General features: G+C 39.1%; 1 protein-coding gene across 6 annotated transcripts in view; it reads left to right on the top strand.

Moving 5' to 3' along the window:
* Window positions 1–20961, top strand: part of LMAN1 (lectin, mannose binding 1) — a 24509-nt gene extending 3548 nt beyond the window's left edge. Inside the window, exons 4-15 of one of the 6 annotated variants that reach the window (XR_012832973.1) lie at window positions 1870–1931; window positions 2641–2740; window positions 5791–5914; window positions 6309–6367; window positions 6985–7117; window positions 9536–9732; window positions 9856–9926; window positions 15285–15438; window positions 16187–16308; window positions 17951–18019; window positions 19950–19997; window positions 20345–20961. Coding sequence is in view for 4 of the 6 variants with exons in the window: in XM_075739777.1 (XP_075595892.1) it covers window positions 1870–1931; window positions 2641–2740; window positions 5791–5914; window positions 6309–6367; window positions 6985–7117; window positions 9536–9732; window positions 9856–9926; window positions 15285–15438; window positions 16187–16308; window positions 17951–17987 (1059 nt within the window). In the remaining 2 variants the exon portion in view is untranslated. Of the gene's footprint in view, window positions 1–1869; window positions 1932–2640; window positions 2741–5790; window positions 5915–6308; window positions 6368–6984; window positions 7118–9535; window positions 9733–9855; window positions 9927–15284; window positions 15439–16186; window positions 16309–17950 lie in introns of all 6 variants that reach the window. The other 5 variants (XR_012832972.1, XM_075739780.1, XM_075739777.1 and 2 more) reach the window with 5 other exon arrangements.

Genomic DNA, 20961 nt, shown 5'->3' with positions numbered 1-20961 from the left:
TTATAGCACACCTTTCCTGTGACCTTTTGAGACAAAAAAAAAAATAGAGAAGTTATTCCGCACTTTGGATTCTGTACTATCTTTCAAGTTCTTGTGTGTGCTTGCATACAGACGTGATCCCCAGCATTAATTGGACCACCTGCTGACTATTAGCATTGAATACTTTTGTTAGTAGCTGTCTGCTATGCTCTAAGATTAGACTTGGGTTGCATGATTTGAAATGGAACTGTTTGTACACGCTTTGGGCAGAATATATGCAAGTACGCTCTGAGCTAATTCAATATTACTGTTGTTAATCTGAAATAAACAGCAAGAAGATGACACTAAAGTATGCCAGAGGTACTGAGCAGGTAATACTGATATCAAAGCAATTAAGTTAACCAAACTCCATTGCTGAGCAGTAGAAACACTGGTGTATTTCTGTATACCGGTGTACTGTTCTCGTCACAATCTGTGTGATGAAGGACAAGAAACAGATAGCTTGGTTGTAGCAAGTTTTTTGGAGACAAAGGACCCCATCACTGTGAATTGAGAAGGACATTATTTCTTGAATTCTTGAAGTCTGAGTCTTGTTTTGTTTTCTCGAGAGTTGGCAATCTGTCTAGTGGGACAGTGTATTCCTTTATGTCGTGGTTTAAGCCTGGTAGGCAGCTAAGCACCACACAGCTGTTTGCTCACTCCCCCCGATGGGATGGGGGAGAAAATTGGAAGGGTAAAAGTGAGAAAATGGGTTGAGATAAACACAGTTTAATAGGTAAAGCAAAAGCTGTGCACTCAAGCAAAGCAAAAAAAGGAATTAATTCACCCTTTCCCATTGGCAGGCAGGTGTTCAGCTATCTCCAGGCCAGCAGAGCTCCATTACGCATAATGGTTACTTTGGAAGACAAACGCCATTGTTCTGAATGTCTGCTCCTTCCTCCTCCTTCCCCCAGCTTTTATTGCTCAGCGTGATGCCATAGATCTGGGATATCCTATGGTCACTTGGGTTCAGCTGTCCCAGCTGTGTCCCCTCACAACTTCTTGTGCACCCCGTCCTACTCGCTGGTGGGGGACTGTGAGAACCAGAAACAGCCTTCAGGCTCTGTAAGCAATAACTAAAACATCACTGTGTTAACACCACTGTTTTCATCACAAACCCAGAATGTAACCCCACACAATCTACCATGAATAAATTTAACTCTATCCCAGCCAAAACAGTGCACTTTAGGAGATGATGCATTGAAATGTTGAAGGGGGAAGTGAGATTAACTCTGAAATCTTGTGCTTTTGTGAAAACTGGAATTTACTTAATAAACTCCTGGAGGCAACCAGAGTAGCCCTGTAAACTTGTTCTGCCATTATCATTTTAGCTTGTTCTCATCCTCTGGCAATTTAAATAACTGGGGATGTGTTCAATAGACTTTGGTTAGTCTCTGACAGATAGCTCCTGAGGTTTTTCTAATGACTGTGACACGGTCAGTAGGATGTCAACATAGTGTCTGGCTGGCTATTTCCCCAGTGCTACATAGCCAAAGTTGGATGCGTGAAGTCATCCATTAGTTTCAAGATCTTCACTACATATGAATTTCTCCTGTCTCTGGCTTTTATATTTCTGTATTTGTCAAATGATGGTGGTTGGTAGTATATCCAGGAACATAATTTGTTTTTTTTTTCTCCCCTAACTGTGCAAAGAACATAGCAGTCTCTTGCAAAGCATGCAGCATGACACAGTGCTACTCAGTCATTTTTCCTGACGTACAGAAAGAATAAAAACATCTGTGATGTAGTGTAATGACTTTAGGTGCTTTATCACAGAAAGCCTATCACTGATGTTACTTACGTTTCACTTCGAATTAAACTATTCCATTTGTTTGCTTTTTTTTTCCCTAGAAAAACAATCCTGGAGTGATTGTTGTAGGCAACAATGGAAAACTTCTGTATGACCATCAGAAGTAAGTGTATTTTCAGTGTTAATGATGAATGTTTGCATTTGAATGATGAAATGTTGCATGAAACTCTTTGAGAAACATTATAAAGGTTTATTTCATATGAAACTCTGTTTCCTTTACATTTGAGTTTTTCTATTAAAACACGTTTTGGCAGTAACAGCACAGAAATTGGCAACCGATGGATATTTAAATGGCATATGTCCTTTGGGATGGGTGGACTCGGATAAATAGACTTTTTACCTCTTCATTGCTTATGGGTATCTTCCACACACAGCTAATAACTGACAGAAGTGACTAACTGAAAGCTAATTGCCTGTTACTAAAATTAATTGGTTTAATTCTGATTTCTGATTGTTTATTGTCAAGAGCACAATTGACATCGTTCTGGATTCTCTGAGAAGAGAGGTGTCTAGCTTAGTTGGTGCATTCCGGACTATAGCTTATTTCCATCTGAGTTCTCAGGTGTGGGAATATATCTTAGAAGCAAAGAGATTTCCCCATTACTGCATTCTATCTGTATTGTGTCCTGCGTAAAGCACCTAGTACTGTTGATCCCAGACTTCAGAAAAGCTCAGTGCAGTTGTGGGACAGCTTTTGAAAAACTTGCATATTGAAAAAGTGTCATGATGTTGCTTAGTGATGTATTGATGCTTTTTTGTCTTAGCTGATAAGTCATAAGATATAGTTTTATGCAAGTTGTCTTCTTGCATAGTGATGGTTCCACGCAAGCATTGGCATCCTGTCAGAGGGACTTTCGTAACAAGCCCTATCCTGTTCAAGTAAAGATAACATACTACCAAAAAACGTTGACTGTAAGTACTCTGAAATAACATAATTACTCATGTTTCTCAGCTTTTTAAGTGTGAGATTGTTGCAGCTATTTGGAACCCCAAAGACCCCAGATGTTAGTCCCAATATTCTTGAAAATGTTGAACTCGGTAAAAGAAGTTGGAAGGAGGTGCAGTATGTTCGAATGCTAGACAAGTTCTTTTAGCAACATCAGTACATCTGTAGTTTCCCGAGCTGACTCAGGTATTGCTGATTTTTCTGACGTTAGGAGTCAGTCATGCTAACTTACTCGTATGTGCTCAGACTCTTCTTTTGCTGTTGACTTGCCTGTAGAGGTGTCCCAAAGGCAGCTTCTGTTCCTCAGCTTCCAAGTGGTTGAGCGGCTCCTTAACTTGAATGGTATTTCTCAAGCTGATCTGAGATCTTTAAAGGGTTTTGTAGCTGATTGTAAGAGGTTCTTGAAATGTGACTAAAAAAACAAAGCTTGCTCTTTGACAGTAGATTAAATTTGCTATTTGAGGCATCTCACCTGCAAGAAATAGTACGGCTTTGAAGATTAAAGAAGATAGAAAACCACTAGTATAAGGGAATCTTCAAGACTTCATAAATACTGTTCAGATGATTGTGAATTCCTTCTAGATAAGGAAAGAAAAATGCTAATGTGGTGCTGGGTTGCGACAGCTATGAAGTGTGTATTTCTCAGCTTCTGCTTTCTTCTGAAAAGGTACTCTTCATAGGTGTTAGCCATAAAACACACAGCTGTCATTTCGTAGTAAAAGTTTCTCTAAAAGTAAACATGAATGGACCTAAAAGAGGGTGGACCTTGTACTGTGGTGTAATAGTAAAAGCTATCTGTTACCCTTGAATGAAAATTAAATTTCAGACTCCAAGGCTGCTCTCTTTTTGAATGTGCCTGGTCCCTGATGCCTTATCTAAGAACTCCTCTGGCCCAAATGTTGCTGCTAACCTTAGCAGTTCTGCAAATGCATCCATGGAGGAAGAGAGAATCTCTCTATCTCTCGAAGCTTAGAATCAACCTAAGAACAGTAAAGGATGACTCTTCTAGATCAGACCAAAAATTTGTGTTGCCCAGAACCTTATTTGGGTGTATACTTTTGACAGACTGGTCTTTAATGGTCCCTGAGTCAGGGGTTTCTTGAACCAGAGTTGATATTATTATGCCATGATCAGTTTTAGAATAGAGTAATTCCATTTGGAAGGGAGCTACAGTGACCATCCAGTCCAACTGCCTGACCAAAAGTTAAAATGTGTTATTAAGGGCCTTGTCCAAACACCTCTTAAACCCTGACAGTCACAGGGCATTGACCACCTCTCCAGGCAGCCTGTTCCAGGGTCTGACCACCCTCTGGGTAAAGAAATGCTTCCTCGTGTCCAGTCTGAGCCTCCCCTGGTGCAGCTTTGAACCAGTCCCACGTGCCCTATCACTGCATACCAGGGAGAAGAGATGGGGGCACCTCCCTCTCACGTCCCCTCCTCGGGAAGCTGTACAGAGCGATGAGGTTGCCCTCAGCCCCCTTGTCTCCAAACTAGACCAACCCCGAGTCCTCAGCCGCTCCTCAGAGGACATGCCTTCCAGTCCTGTCACCAGCTTTGTTGCCCTTCTCTGCATTCAAGCACACATTCAAGTACCTTAATTTCCTTTTTAAAACTGTGGAGCCTACAGTAGTCAAGGTGAGGCCGCCCCAGTGCTAAACACAGCAGGACAATCCCCTCTCTGGACCAGCTGGTTATACTATGTTTAACGTACCCCGGGATGCGGCTTGCCCTCTGGGCTACCAGGGCACACTGCTGGCTCCTATTGAGCCTGCTGCCGAGCAGCACCCCAGGTCCCTTTCTGCAGGGCTGCTCCCCAGCCACTCCTCTCCCAATATTTATCCTTGTTCCCAGTGTTACTCCATCCCAGGTGCAGAATCCAACATTTGTTCTTGTTAAATTTCATGCCATTGATGATTGCCCAATGCTCCAATCTATCTAGATCCCTCTGCAAGGCCTCTTGTCCCTTGAGTCAACAGCAGCTCCCAGTTTATTATCGTCAGCAAACTTACTAAGGGCGCATTCAACTCCAGCGTCCAGATCATTGATAAAAATGTTGAACAGCACTGGCCCTAGAATTGAGCCCTGAGGAATACTGCTGGTGACCGGGTTGCCTGTCAGACGTAGCCTCATTCAGTGCAGCCCTTTGAACCCTGCCATTCAGCCAGTTCTTCACCCAGCGCACCATGAACCTGCTCATCTCACAGTTGGACAATTTGTGATCAATAGTGGATGCCCACAATGACATCTGCTTTGTTTTCCATCCCTCTCATCCTCAAGGCTCTCGAGCACATTGGCTCTAACTTGTAAGAGCTGTACAGTCAAACCTCTCAATTCCATACAGTATGACACCTCCACCTCACCTGCCCTGCCTGTCTGTCCTGAACAGCCTGTAGCCCTCCATCCCAGCACTCCAGTTGTGGGACTCATTTCACCAAGCGTCACTAGTACCAATGACATCGTAGCTCTGGGAGTGGACCAGTGCCTCCGTTTTGTCCTGTTTGTTTTTGATACTGCATGTGTTGGTGTAAAAGCATTTCAGATGTGCTCCTGAACCTTCAGTGCTCCCTGGAACAGCATAAATGCTCACATTAGCACCCCCAGGAGGTGTCGTGCCATCCCTTGGCTTACCTTCACCTCTCTTGATGGTATCTGTTTCCCCCATGTGTTCCTTTCTATGCACTAATTTGTCTTACTGCTTCTTACAACTGAAATGAACGTACTTTTATATGTGTCTGAATTGTATGCAGTGTGGCCTCTTAGGTGACGAATAGGAAATGTTGAGTTTTGTTCATGCCAAGCTTTGAATCAGGCCTTTTTTTTTTTTGCTTTTTAAAAATAGAAAGCTTATGCATTTTCTTTCTAAAAAGTGTCTTTCAGAAAAGAAATAGGTTCTGGTTTCTAGTATCAGCTGCTGAATTACCTGATAAGTTGTATTTGTGACCATTACTGTAAACTGACAAAGCGAGTAACACAAGTAGGTTTATATGGTAAAAACTGTAAGTGTTTATCCTTTTAGGTATTAATTAACAATGGCTTTACTCCGGATAAAGAAGACTATGAATTTTGTGCAGAAGTGGAAAATATGGTGTTGCCATCACAGGGATATTTTGGAATATCTGCAGCAACAGGGGGACTTGCAGGTAGCAAATGTTAAAAATAGTGACAAATGGTGTGGGGACTTGCAGGGCTTGCAAAGAGAGGTTTTTTTGTTGGTGGTTTTTGTTTGTTTTTTTACTGCTAGTGTTGATCCATTATACCAATTTTTGACCATGATGATGTAAATAATCTTATCCCATTCCCAGATTACTGATATGCTTAGGCCTTTTCCTGGCTAGAGTAGAAGGACGTTGTTTGTCCTGACAAAGACATTGTGCAGTTGCATTCCCCACTGCATAAACTCTTGGGAGGACTTTGAGAGGATGCTGTTCACTGAAGATCCTTTGCAAGTGCAAGGTTGACTTGGGAAGTAGCAGGATTTGTAACACGTAGCAGTAGCAATTAACAGTGTGTTTTTGTTTTGTTTGTTGAATACAGATGATCATGATGTGCTCTCTTTTCTGACCTTCCAGTTGACGGAGCCTGGGAAGGGAGTAGTAAGCATCTTTATGCATAATTAATAAAATATGTTATTGTATATGTTTTATGTGTAGCACCAGATTATGGCATTTCCTCTGAAGTCATACTTGGCATCCCTGTTTCAGGATTTTGGCATGTAGGTGTGCCGTCATCTGCTTTAGAAAATGAGACTAATACTGTAATTTTTCAGTAATATTTTAAGTAATGTTTTCAAGACCAGAATTCTTGAAGCAACACTGAATCAACAAAAATCCTTATGTTAAATCAAAACACGCAGAGAAAACAAACTAAAGAGTACACTTTGTTTAGAGAGCGGACAAATAATCTGTTCTTGCTTTCAGCTTCCCATATTTCTAGCACACTTCTGTACTGCTAAACAGCATCTATCCTTGTAAAACTTGATTTCTTTTTAATCACAGAAAATATGCACGTATCAGGAAAAAGCTATGGGTCTCCACAGGAATGTTTGGTTTCTCACTTCAACTTAATATATTAATGTGCTCCACTAATTGTGTTAGGTCTTCAAATCTGAAATCTGAACAGCCTTGCTGGAGAATAAGTTATGTAGGAGTGGTGGAGAACGTGAAAAAAATCTCTTCCCCCCCCCCCCCCCCCCCCCGATAATGTTTTAAAGCAAACACCAGATGCAGAAATTCCTCAAAAAGATAAAGAGAAGTATCAAGAAGAGTTTGAACACTTTCAACAAGAATTGGATAAAAAGAAAGAAGAATTTCAAAAGGAACATCCTGATGTGCAAGGACAGCCAGGCAAGTTATTTAAGCAACTTTTTTCAGTTGTCAAGGAAAATGTTTGCTTTCCAGGATATTCAGAACTAGGGTCTGATACTCTGACTGATCTTACTAAGCTCCTACTGACATTATTTACTTTATTTAAGAATCTTTAGTCTTTCTTTTGAAAAGTGTTTTCTGAAATAAAGTCCCTTTTGTGATGCCATGATTGAGAACAAAACAAATGAATGGAAACATGATGGGAACGATGAGAATCTGTATGGATCAGTAGAAGGAAGAGAAGGTTATGCATCCCTCTGTAAAGTGCTGATTCAGGAAGCGTGCCTTTATTGGTTATTTGAAAGTGTGTTTGAAAGGTCATCTTTTTGGTCTGTTTCTGCAAATTCATAGCAAACTTTTTTGTCACATCTTGTTTTATGGATGGTTATTAAAGATGGGCGAGTGGGATATTTGCTTACTTACAAAAGTGTTTTTAATGCTTGCCTAATACTGGACACGTATTGAGTTCTGTCAATTTCAGCACCACAGCGTTAGTTGGCATTCAGTGTTGGTATTCAGATTGGCTAATAACCAGATTTCCAACTTGATGTTCTTAAGAACTGTGGCCTTTATTTTTTTATTTTTTAAGCTATTGATAAGAAATTTAAGTTTGGGTAAGGCAGAATTGCCTTTTACACTGTTGATGCCATGCATCTGCGGCTCTCAGCAGGTAGCGGTTTAAAGATATTTCAGACTGAACAGTGTTTTTCTAATGATTTCAAATGATACTTAATTTAGGAAAATTACAGTAATGAGTCTTACCCACTCTTTTGAGTGTTTAGCCAAAGTGCTTTGACTTTGATTGTTCTGCTGTGGAACTTGGTGGGGGTTTTGTTTTGTTTGTTTGCATGGGTTAGGGTTTTTTTTTTAATATATATTTATTTATTTATTATTAATTTTTAGAGCTGGGCAAAAAATTATTTATTTGAAAATCTAATGTCAGCCAGTCTGTTTCTTTCTTTTGAGGATTGAATTAGCTGGATTTGAACACACATATCAGGAATGTACTTCAGGCATCTAGACGTGAAATTTCAGGTTGTCATCTTTTTTTGGCATAGTGATAAGTTCAAAAGGTCCTACACCATTTTGTCTTAGAATCATGGAATCATCATAGAATGGTTTGGGTTGGAAGGGACCTTGAAGCCTATCTAGTTCCAACACCCACCACTAGCCCAGGTTGCCCAAAGCCCCATCCAACCTGGCCTTGAACACTTCCAGGGATGGAGCATCCACAGCTCTGGGCAGCCTGTGCCAGGGCCTCACCACCCTCACAAGCAAGAATTTCTGCCTCACATCTCATCTCCATCTCCCCTCCTGCAGCTTCAGGCCATTCCCCTTGTCCTGTCACTCCTTGCCCTTGTCACCAGCCCCTCTCCAGCTTTCCTGGAGCCCCTGCAGGGCCTGGAAGGGGCTCTAAGGTCTCCCCGCAGCCTTCTCTTCTCCAGGCTGAACAACCCCAACTCTCTCAGCCTGTCTCCATAGCAGAGGTGCTCCAGCCCTTGCATCATCTCCGTGGCCTCCTCTGGACTCACTCCAACAGCTCCGTGTCCTTCTTGTCCTGGGGACCCCAGAGCTGGACGCAGCACTGCAGGGGGGTCTCACCAGAGCAAAGTGGAGGGGCAGAATCACCTCCCTCGACCTGCTGGTCACTCTGCTGGTGATGCAGCCCAGGACATGGTTGGCTTTCTGGGCTGCACGTGCATGTTTCCGGGTCATGTTGAGCTTCTTGTCTACCAACACTCTCAAGTCCTTCTCCTCAGGGCTGCTCTAAATCCATTCTCTGCCCAGCCTGTAGTTGTGCTTGAGATTGCCCCGACCCATGTGCAGGACCTTGCACTTGGCCTTGTTTGAGCTAGATCTTCATCTGTGTTTTTGAAATATTGTCCAGCCTTACACTGATAAGAAATAAGCTTTTTGCCACAGTGTCTTTTGGACTTTCTTTTCTGATGTTTTTGAAGCTGTGGAGAAACTCACTCAAGTGTGCAGTCAGTTCTCTATTTCAAGCTACTTTTTTAAAGCTTACTTTTTCTAAAAAGTGGCTGTTACTTGATACATGCAAATCTCTCATGAAGGATGCAATGCTAGCTTATGCAAAGATAGCTGCCTCCTAATAATAACAGCATCCTGTTTCAGTTTTATGTTTCACATTACCCAGGTATTGAAATAGGAACTCTAAGATGGAGTCTGGGTTTGAATGTGTAGTTAGCTCTGTTCAGTTGTTCTCATCCCATCTGGGTATCCTTTGCCATGGCAATGATAGTAAATTAACACCAAATATATCAAATTATGGGGAAAAAAGTGTATCCTTGTGGAAACTTTTAAGGGTGCAAGAAAAATTATATAATGCAACTTAGGAGAAATGCATATAGGTAAGAACTACCTGTGCTTTTTTCTTAGCAGCGGATGATCTTTTTGAAACTGTAAGTGATCGTGAACTGAGGCAAATATTTGAGGGGCAGAATCGAATTCATCTTGAAATCAAACAGCTTAATAGGCAATTGGACATGATTCTGGATGAGCAGAGGAGATATGTCTCTGCAGTCACAGACGAGATTGCTAAAAGAGGAGCGGGTTTTCCAGGTCAACAAGGACAGGTACATTAATAAATAAAAATACATCGTGATTAATAGCTTAGCGTAATTTCAGCAGCATGATCAATTTGCTTTTTCTAAGGTGCATTGATTTTTTTTTTCCCCCCCCCCCCTCCTCACCCCCAGGTTTCCCAGCAAGAGATTGAGACAGTTGTGAAAACTCAAGAAGAGGTCATTAGACAAGTAAATGAAATAAGGTAAATGCTTTCTAAATATTAAGCCTGTGTTTTGAATTTTATATTATTTTCCATCTTTTAAATCCTATTTATTATTTCAGTAGGAGAAAATTGATAAAATTGAATTTCTGTGTCAGTTCCTTAGTGATGACTCCCTACGTATATTTGATTTCTATAATAAAGTAAGTTCATGTCCCTAGGGTGGCTAAGCCCCCTAATTTGCTTCTTTTTTATATCATGAGATCCCACTTCAACGGTTAAGTCCAGTCCCTCAAAAAAAAAAAAAATTGATTTCTGCTACTGTGATAACCTGCTACCTTACGGAAATTTCTTGCTCTCATTTCGGAGTGTTGATAACAACATCAGCATGAATGCCTTTGAATTACAGCTAGTGAACCTAAAAAAAAAAGTGTATTGGAGTATCTTGTCAATATATCAGTCTACTCCTGATACAATGATTATATGAATTTATTATTATATGTAGATAATATTATATGAGATATATGTGAGAGTTCTTTTTAGTGTAAACAACCTGTAAAGGCATGTAAGTAATTCTGAGAAGTAGTTCTGTACAAATGAAAATGTCTGTGCATGTAGTAAGAGTTGTTGAAATTGATTGCTGCTGCTTGTAATTATTATTTTTGGGGTTTTTTGTATATGTGTGTGGTTTGGGGTTTTTTTTTAAGTAGTTCACTTCTTTCTTCAATATAGACGTATGTTTTGTCTTTTTTTTTTCCCTAATTTTTCTATGATTGCCTAAAGCTCATATATTGATTATTGATCCATAGTGGTCTGTTAGTGTTACTGATTTGTATAGCACAAAAAGCAGCTACAGTTTTATGTCAAGTCTCCCAGAATTCCGGTGTGTACAAGCCTCGGAGAGGCTCCCCCCCATCCCGACTGTAGATTAACCTTTGTTATCGGTAGGAGCAGGGCTAGGCCTTGAGAAAGCGTTGCTTCTTGATGGCAGTTGAAATGAGCCAGATCTCGAAAGTATTTAATGTCCTGTCTTGGCCTGAACTTTGAAAACCAAGGGGATAAAAAGTGCAGTTTCCACAGTCTGCACCTGTAAAGCAGTAACGCTATCAGGACAGCCAGGGGACTGATCAGCTGGAAAGCAATTTTGCAGAAAAGAACTTGGGAATCCTGGTGGGCAAGAAGTTGGACATTGGAGAGCAACGCGCCCTTGCAGGAAGGACCACCAGCGGCATTCTAGGCTGTGTTAGGCAGAGCATTGCCAGTGGGTCGAGGGAGATGATTCTCCCTCTCTATTCAACGCTAGCTACACCACATCTGGAGTCCTGTGTCCAGTCCTGGCACCCCAGCGCAAGAGACACATGGACATGCTGGAGGGAGTCAAGCGAAGGATCGTGAAAATGATTAAAGGGTTGGAGCATTTATTGTACAAGGAGAGGCTGAGGGACCTGGTATTGTATAGCCTGGAGAAAAGGCTTGGGGGTACCCTATCAATGGGTATAAATACCTGATTTTGGAGGTGATGAGGGCAATAGAGGCAGAGCCGGACTCTTCTCACTGGTACTCAGTGACAGAATAAAAGGCAATGGGCACAAACTGAAATACAGGAAATTCTGTGTAGCCATGAGAAAAGAAACTTATGAAGGTAGTTGAACCCTGGAGTAGGTTGGTTGCCCAGGAGGGTTTTGCAGTCTCCATCCTTGAAGATATTGGGAACCTAACTGACTAAAAATTCCTAGGTTTGTTAGGCGCTAAGACATATTGTCATGCAGCACTTAAGAGGAGGGGGAAAAAAAAAAGGAGGGGGGAAGCACTCTAATATTAAATTACTGTCACTTACATTGCATAGTGAAGACATCAATGTGTTGGGTTTTTTTCATGTTCCAAATGTATTGTGTAGACCACTTTTGTAATCTTGTCCCCGTCTCATGTAGGTTAGGGAAAAATGAGGTGGTGGGGAGGGTGTTTTATTTATTTGATTTGGTTTTTTTTGTCAGAGGACTTTCTGCCAGTGAACTTCCTCAGGAAACTTCTGTATCTGCAGGGACACTTGCAAGTTCCCAAGTGATTAATAATTTTGCTTTTTAAGATGCAGTTTTTAAAATCGATTGAGAGGTACGCTGTACCTTTTCAAACTACATCACCAAATGAAGTACAAAGCTTACCTTGAAGGTGCTGTACTGCTAAAAATTACTTGAGAAAATTTCTGTGTTTGATAGGGATGTTTGTGTACTGCTTCTAAGATGTTTTACAATTGCTGTCTTTAGCAGGAATGGCTTTAAGTTGGTTTAACCCTTCATTTATAGCAGTTAAAGCATTCTGTATCTTGGGTTTAAAAAAAGGAGAAAACCAATTCCTACAGTTGTGGTTTTTTTCATGTATTAGTTCAAGGGCAGCTCTTGTGATTTATCTAAGTAGGTCAGTTTTTTGTAGAATGAAGATTAGAGTGCTTCCATTTTTGCACTTGTTCTTCCGTGAAAGCTTTTATGTTAATATTCTTGACAAATCTTTTACCTTGCAAGCAATTAGATTTTCTTGTTAACATTGGCAGTCTGCCCTTTCAGTGACTACTTATTAGGTATGAGTTTGCGTAACATCATCTTCATATTTTCCTTAGATTAAAGAAATGTTTTATTTATAGATAGAAATGAACAGCCCGCTGTTGCATTGCTGGTCATCCCGGAGGAAAAGGACTTACTGTCTAAGTAATTTTCTTGTCAAGATTTGTGGATTTCTTAATCATCTGATTACAGAAGAATCTTGCATGTTCATACAGTAGAAACTATTGGCATGCTATTGTTCATGCAAAAGTAAATGTAAATTAAATTTTGATACAGACCATGTCTGTTTAGGGAAGTTTATTTTGCTTTTCACAAACAGTGGATCAGTCTGGGGAAAGGTGGGTGTGCGGATTTCTGTTAATTACGTAGAGATGGTGGTATTAGAAGGGAGAGGGGAAAAAAATAGTGTCGTGCTTGTGTTCTAGCACTGAAAAGAAGGGGGCAAGATAAACAATGTGATGGATGTGGATAGACAGAATTACTATCAGCATTTATTAGTCAGTGGTCATGATGGTGGTTGCACGGGTTTGCATGGGTTAAGAAAAAATCTTCCAGTGAAAAACTTACTTCTAAAATAGGTTATTGTAACGCTAACTCAAAGTACAGGTAAATACTAATTGACAAAATATAAATAATTTCTGGATAACATATACACTAATTTAAGGTAGGACAGATGAGGGGTTATTGCATTTGTTTTGTGTGTCTAAGTTCCAAACCAGAAACGTAGAATGAGGGAAGGTGAGAGCTGCTTTGATGAGTTTTGTTTGCAGGGGCTTACAGAAGCAAACAGCTGGGTTTTGGTAACTCCTTTTGATAACTTTGTAATATTAAAAACAAGCTCATTGAGGTAAACTTTCAGAGTTGTGCAGAAAGCCGTGGCTAACTTTATCTGGCCTAGAGTGCAGTACATTATCTGGAATAACTGGAAATGTATCTGTGGAAAGAGATTGATTTTTTCGAACGTGCTGGAAGTGGGATTGAGCTTTTACAAAGCTGACTGGAAAGGGTGAATTCTTGGATCTTTTTGTTACTGAAAATGAGAAGAATTTTTTTTGTTACGTGGGAAGTATGCAGAATACTGGTAGTCTACGACGCTAAGTTGATTTGTGTCTTAAAGTGGTATTTCTAGGACAAACTGGTCGTCTTCAGTTTGAAGGAAAGTATATTGTTAATCCAGCATTTAGTAGGGGCTGTAATTACTACGTGCCTCTTCGTTAAAGTGGTGTATCTGCAACTTGATAGAATTGTGTAGATTAATTTAGTGTGTGGCTTTGACTTAGTAACTGCTCCAAATAGTTCAAACGTGCTGCATAGCTCTTAGAGCAAAAGCTGCTGTAACACTGATACAAGCCTATCTATGCTTGCAACGTTTACTGCTGGAGAGATGTCATAGTGCCTTTGAATAGATGTGTACCTTACTAGCTTTCTCTTTTCTCCTTTGGGTTTTTTGTTTTATTTTTAATTATTATTGTTTAATTTTATTTTTAGTTCTGTGGGTTTTTTAACTTTAATGGCATGAAGAGCAGCTGATGCAAAACTAAAAGTTGGGCAACATCTTTATGAAGATTGTTTGTAAACATTTACGTTTCAATGCTTAACTTGCTGTTTTCATAATGAATACGAGCCATTCAAGTCAGTGATACAATTTTGTATGACACTGACAGATATGATTATATGTTGTTGTTGCAGGTTTACTCAATGAATAGTATTCAAGCCAGGTTTGGGTTTGGTTTGTTTGTGGGGTTTTTTTGTTTTTTCCTTATGTGAAAGTTAAAATTGCAAGTGTTCAAGGCCATGTTGGATGGGGCTTTGGGCAACCTGATCTAGTGCAAGGTGTCCCTGCCTGTGGCAGGGAGGTCAGACCAGATGATCTTTAGAGGTCCCTTCCGACCCAAACCATTCTGTGATACTATGATAAATTGCTGACCACTGTACAAAGAATTAGGACTGCACCTTGAAGGCATTGAAGCAAGCTCTCATCTGAACAAAATATAAAGTTTTAAGTAAATTAAAAAGAAATCCAAATATGTTCGTTTTGATTGTTTATTCTGTTAACAATGAAGAGATTAACGTTCACATGATAAATATTTTGGCTGTAGAATAATCCTCTTTGCAACTGAAAAGAGACATCACAGTAGGGGAAAATTATATAAACATATTGATTAGAGATTAAGTCTTTTTCTCTCATTGACTAGTTTACCTCAAACGAAATTAGTTACGGAACCTCAACTTTTTACAGATTTAATTTGATTTGTTGTAGAAGCAAAATGAATTCACATGAAGACAATATTAAGTATTATGACATTGCATATGGGAAATGAGTTTCTCGTATAAATGATAATCATGAAACAAGGATGTATCTAAATCTTCTCTTATCCCTAAAGCCTCTTCTTTATTTTTATTTCTTACATGACTGTTTTTATTTATTTATTTTTCAAACAGCTTTTGGTTTTCTTCAAAGATTGCATTAAACTCTGCTTATCCTAAAGCCTTGGCAAGAGCCTCAGATAAAACACTTGTTTTAGACTTCATCAGTCAGGCAAAGCAGATGTCTAGCAATAGAATATTTCCCAGATCTTGTTTTCAGCATGACTTTGGGAGATGGTGCACTGTACAAATTGAAACTGTCTGTGGAATTAAATATTTTTTAAAAAATCATAGTTTGATTAAGGAATTATTTCTCAATGGGTATTCTTGGAAGCTAGAAAAAATGTTTTCTGCCTTTTGGGGCAACTATGTATTTCAAACTAATTTTAATGGACTAAAAGGTGTCCAGAATACTTGCTATTTGTAGAAAAGCTGTTCTGTACTGAAAGATGTTTTGTTGTTTGTCTTGTTTCAGAAATTCCATGGCTGATACTCTGAGGCTGATCAGTGGAGCTCAACATCCTGGCTCTGCTGGAGGAGTCTATGAAACAACTCAGCACTTCAATGACATCAAAGAACACCTTCATGTAGTAAAGAGGGACATTGAGCATTTAGTACAACGAAATATGGTAATTTATGTGCTGGTAGTGTAAAGCATGACTGTAATACTTCTTTATTTGGCTGTTAGTGAAAAGCTAGGATGAGCCAGCATGCAATTTACGGAGCAATTAATCCTTCATTAAGCTGCTTCACTAAAACTGCACTGCCTTGACCTAACTGCATGATCCGTGTCTTGATGAGAAATTTTGCACAAAGAGCATGATTTTTGGTCTAATTTCCTGTGGAAACAAGGTCAAGCAATTAGGTTTTCTGGGGGCTTTTTTTGTGTTTTGTCCCCCTACTTAACAGCTCTGTACAGAGGAGACTCTCTCTATTGCTTCCGCACAGAAGAGCGAGCTTTAATCAGGGGAAACTCGGGCAGGCTCCGCTTAAGGTCTCTAAGTGTGAAAGATGACTGCATTCACGTTCAGGAGCACCTTAGTCTAGCCTAGGTAGCAATTAAGTTGAATTAGCTTATGATCCCATAGCAGGTTCTTGATTTCTGGGTTAATTTACCGAGGATTTATTCTTTCCCTTAAAACCCGCAAATGAACATCGGTTGGTTTAACTGAGAAACATAAAGGTGAAAGGGGAAAGTGAGACAGGGAGTCGGACGACGATTTTTCGGAGTAGTGTCATTTCTGTCTATGTTTTCTGCTTGTGTTTTGATTTTTAGATAAAGTTGCAAAGGCCTTGTTTTGTTTCTTGCATGTAACAGTCTTTTGATGGCATGCCTTGTTTGCTCTTTTCTCAAATACTGTTTTTCTTGGGTTTTAGCCATCTAGTGAGAAATCAAAGTGTCCGGACTTGCCACCGTTTCCATCGTGCTTATCTACAGTGCACTTCTTCATATTTGTAGCGGTGCAAACAGTGTTATTCATTGGTTATATCATGTATAGGTAAGTATGTTTTTGTTTAAAGACAACAGGGCAAATGATTTTAGAACTTCTGACTGGAAATGCAATTGCAATGGTATGATTATGTTAATCTTCTTTAAAACAAGCAGTCACTCAGGTTGGGAGGTCTCTGATTCAACCTTTGGCCCAAAGCAGGGTCAACACTGAATTCAGACCAGGTCACTTAGCATTTAGACTGGGCAGGTCTTAAAAACCTCCAAGAATGGAAAATTTACCACTGTTACAGACCCCATTGGAAATGTTTAATTATCATAATGAAGTTTGGTTTAATCTCCCCCCCGCCCCGCACCACGGTATATATAGTGGGAGCCAGCCCTGTTTCAATGTGATTGTTGTATTTCATTCTTATAATGTACATCTCTGTAAAGAAACTATTCCTCTCTCCTCAATAACATCTCGTGGGTATTAGAAAGCTGCTGTTAGACCCTTGAAACCTTCTTTTATCCAGGATGATCAAGCCCAGTTCCCTCCCTCTCTTCTTGTGAGGCATGTGCTTCAGCTCTTGACCACTATCCTTGTGGTCCTCTGCTGGACTTACTGAAGTTTATTAATATCTTAACAAAATCTGATGTGATTTGATATTGTTTTAATTTTTATTTTTCTATGTGTACCTACAAGCCACTTATCCCATCTTACAAATTCCTCAGTGAACTCTTTTTTGCGATACATATCCCTTCATCCCTCTCCTATATATGATATTGATAGTGTAGGGACTACTTTTTTTTTGTTTTCTCCCCCTCAGACTAAGTGGTATGTTTCTCTGTTCTTTTCCCCTTCCTTGTAATGTCATAATGTTCAAATTAAATTTGCGTTGCTGGAAAGGAAAACCTGTTGAGAGTAAGGACTTGCTTGGTAGTCTTCCCTCGTGCTTCTCACACACGCTAATCAGGATAAGAAGTAGGGACCAAAATAGGTGCATTGCCCTTCAGAGAGAAAACACTGTTTGGTACCTCTATGGAAGGATAACTTGTATTAATATAAGACCGATGCTGCTGATAGCACTGGCTTTTATTTTGTGTCTGCTTCTCTACAAAGTGGAGAGAGTGCGTTTCTTACGTATGTCATGTTATGCCATCAACTGGAAAGATGGCTTCCAAGACAAATGAGGAGCTGCTCCCCTCCAGTTCTTTTTGATGCCCTTGTAGTTCTAACATCTGTGTGTGGTTGATCCACAGTCTGTGTATCCACTAAGAAAATAAGTATGTTCTGTGCCAAAGGGAAGAGGAAATGCCATTCCAAGTAAATTCTTTTGCTGCTTAGTTGCATGTGTTTCCTTTTTCTATGACAATCTTTAAGCCAATCAGATATTGAGAAGCTTTAGAAAATTTTAGTTAAATTATTTTAAAAAACAGTTCATATGGTCTTTTACAGTTTCTGGCTTCTGTCCAGAATGCTTTGTTTCCTGCTGTGTCTGATGCAAAATTTGAACTATTGTGATGCTACCAGTGTCTTTGTAAATAGAAAAAATTATGTCCTATTTTTGTAATGTGACTTATATTTGATTTCCTTAAGTCTCTGTTGACAAGGAATGGAATCTTTTAATCCCCAAATCAATGAAATATTTCTTTATTTAAACCAGTTAGCTAGGTTTATACTATAAATTCTCTTCTGCTTTTTCTTTCAGGAGTCAACAAGAAGCAGCAGCCAAAAAGTTCTTTTGATGACCTGTTCCTTTTGTGTGTACATTACAGCAGTATGTATGCACAGAAAATTAAAAACTTCTGTAAATGAGGGAAATCTTAGTGTTTTATATACTCAATATTGTAAATTATTGAATTTTGTTAAAACAAAATGAGTTCTCATTGAAACCGTTTAATGCTAAAGTTAAAAACAGACTGGGGAGCAGCAGATTAAATGCTAGATAGAGGAAGACTGTGGACCCTATCTAGGTCTATGTTTTGAGCTAGTTTTCTCATAAATACTGGAAGGCAAATGCCATATTCCTCTTCTTTTGTTAAGATTCCAGAGGAGAGGATTGAAACACCCAGGTCTGGTGGTTGTTCATAATGAGAACTGCAGATGGATGATTTGTGCGGAAAGCATCCCACTAAGTGTCCTGACATCGGTTTAAAAACCAAAACAAAACACCTTATAAAAAAAAAAAGTGGATGTCTGTGCTATATCAATAAACCCCAAACAACTGTTGTTCTCTGTTTCTTTGGGGGTATGTAAAAATTTGCTATGAATATTTCATTTCTTTACCACTTGGATTTAACAGTCAAAGAATTATTTAGTTTATATTTCATGAAGAGTTAGAATTGATTTAAACACTTTTTAATAGCTGGACACAAAGACAAGCTTTTAACAGGCTGACTGTTAATACCTGATACAGAAAACAAAATGTACAAAACAAGCAAATAAAGGTGTATCTCCTTATTTTGGGTTCTGGTTTTAGGCAATCAGAGAAAACATGATAAAGTAGTTCTTCAAGTATATTCTGGGGCTGATTTCTTTTTTGTAGTTTGAAGTCAGTAATTTTGTTTGGAGATTTGTGGAACTTTTTCAGAAAAGATATCATTGCTTTATACCTCTTCAAATCTGATTGCATTAAGGATATGTTTAGTGTATGAATATGTCTTTACGTTCATAAAGCTGTCTTGTGTCTTTCATGTATTAAATACAGATGCTTTGATTTAAATCTTGACATGGCAAATACTCTAAACTGCAGGTACTGAGTTTTCTTCACAAACTGTTCCTTCGGACACGTTTGTTAATCCAGCAGCTATTGTAGAACCAGTATTGTCTGTCAATTCCTGCTTTGATATCGAAAGCATAAGACTGAACATGGTCTTTTTGATACTACTTAGCAGGTGAACATTTGCTTAAGAAACAAAGCAGATAGCCCAAACTAGGAATGTGAAATGAATTCATTTTGCCTTGTTTACATATCTGTGGTAACTTTGTCCTTGAGTTGTTTGTGTGTGGAGTTGGAATAGGGGTTTGGGGTTTTTTCAAATTCTATAAAATACACAAATGCATCAGGATATTTCACTTTTAATTATTAATCTGTTTGAATCTGCAAAAAGTATCTGGAATCTAGCATACTACTGCTGCATTCCTACAGTCTACTCCCTTGGAGTGCCACACATGCTGCCAAATTTGCTGTAATGAAGAACACTTCAGTATTGTGCCTGTCAGTTTGGAGAAATGATAAATCTATGCAATATATTTTGTTACTTCAAATACAGAGTACACAAAGTGGATGTCTGTGCTATACCAATAAAATGATACTACCTACGTACCTATTTGCATAGCTACAGTATGTAGTATACTGTAAATGGTATAGCTGTGTAGATCAATTTCTAAATTTGAGAAGATTTTGCTGTACTAATTGGACAAACTACTGCTTCGAGCTAATCTTGCTGGATAAATAGGGTAAATCAATGGGGAAAAAAAAAAATTTCAGATAAACCAGAATAACACATAGGAATTTATCCATTCAGTTCCTTCGACACCAGCAAATATCTACAGGTGCCTTGAGTCTAAGCTATTACAACCCTGACTCTTCTAACTAAACTTTATATATTTTCTTAAATTGTTTTGAAAATGTACAGTGTTGTTCCTTTCAATTACAAGCCTTCCTGCATCAGTGCAACACCTAAACAGAACTCCCTCTCTCACAGCAGGCTTTGCAAGACGCTTTATACAGAAAGGTTAGCAATTGTATTTTGGTAAGTAGGTGCATATATCTGGCATAACGAGGAACAGCTCTAATGTATCAATTAGAGGAAGCCTGTATTTTGTTGTTACTGTGAATTTATCCAACCATAACTGTGTTTTAAAGCTGGAGCAGCCCATACTTTTGCGTCTTTGTTAGAAGAGAGGGCCGAGGATGGTGTCTAGGAAAAACTTGAGCCTACAATTGTATCTTCAAGTATGATGCTCAGCTTGTGTGTTCATGCTGCTGAGAGATCTGACGTATCTCCCATGTGCAACTAGGAAACTTTTCTTTGGGGAGCAGAAGGTCTAAAGCGTAACATCCAAAAAGTGTAACTTTGCTTCATGCTTCATTTCACAGTCGTCTCTCCTTGGAACTTCCATAATTGCCTCGTCACTCACTGGATCAAAGGAAAGCTCCCAGTTGTCCAGCACAAATTTTGTCCTGTCTGTTCTTGAAGTGACAGCAACAAATCTTTAAGACTTTAAGAATACTTGTCAGTCAATGTAGCCTCCTGTTATGGCTGGCTACTAGAAGCTTCTTTCAACACTGGTAGTGTGTGTGATTCTTACCAGCTGAGATTTCAGGACTAGGAGGAGAAGACACCTTGGAATCCAGTTTGACAATACGAGGGAGAACAAGTCTAATAATTGTATTTGAAGTGTGGATTATAAGTAGCAAATATTTGGCAGTGACAAGAGAATCTCATTGTGCTAGTCAAGGCATATTAAATACATGGTCACACCTGAATCTTTCAAAAGTAAAATTCACAGTATGGTTTGTAAATTACTTCCTTTTTGAAGAAAATTTGACACTTATCAATGCATCAATTACTGTAACACCGAAGACTGTCTACTGTTGGGGTTTTTTTAAATTCAAACAGCTGACATTTTCATATGTTTGTTTCTGACTAATGTAAATCGGCACTTGGAGTTCAGAGATAACCTTATTTGAATAAAGATGCATATTTTTAGTAA

This window comes from Balearica regulorum, chromosome Z (genome assembly GCF_011004875.1).
Source record: "Balearica regulorum gibbericeps isolate bBalReg1 chromosome Z, bBalReg1.pri, whole genome shotgun sequence".
Classification (NCBI taxonomy): Eukaryota; Metazoa; Chordata; class Aves; order Gruiformes; family Gruidae; genus Balearica; species Balearica regulorum.
Note: the sequence above shows the minus strand (reverse complement) of the source record. Positions and strands in the feature narration are given on the sequence as shown.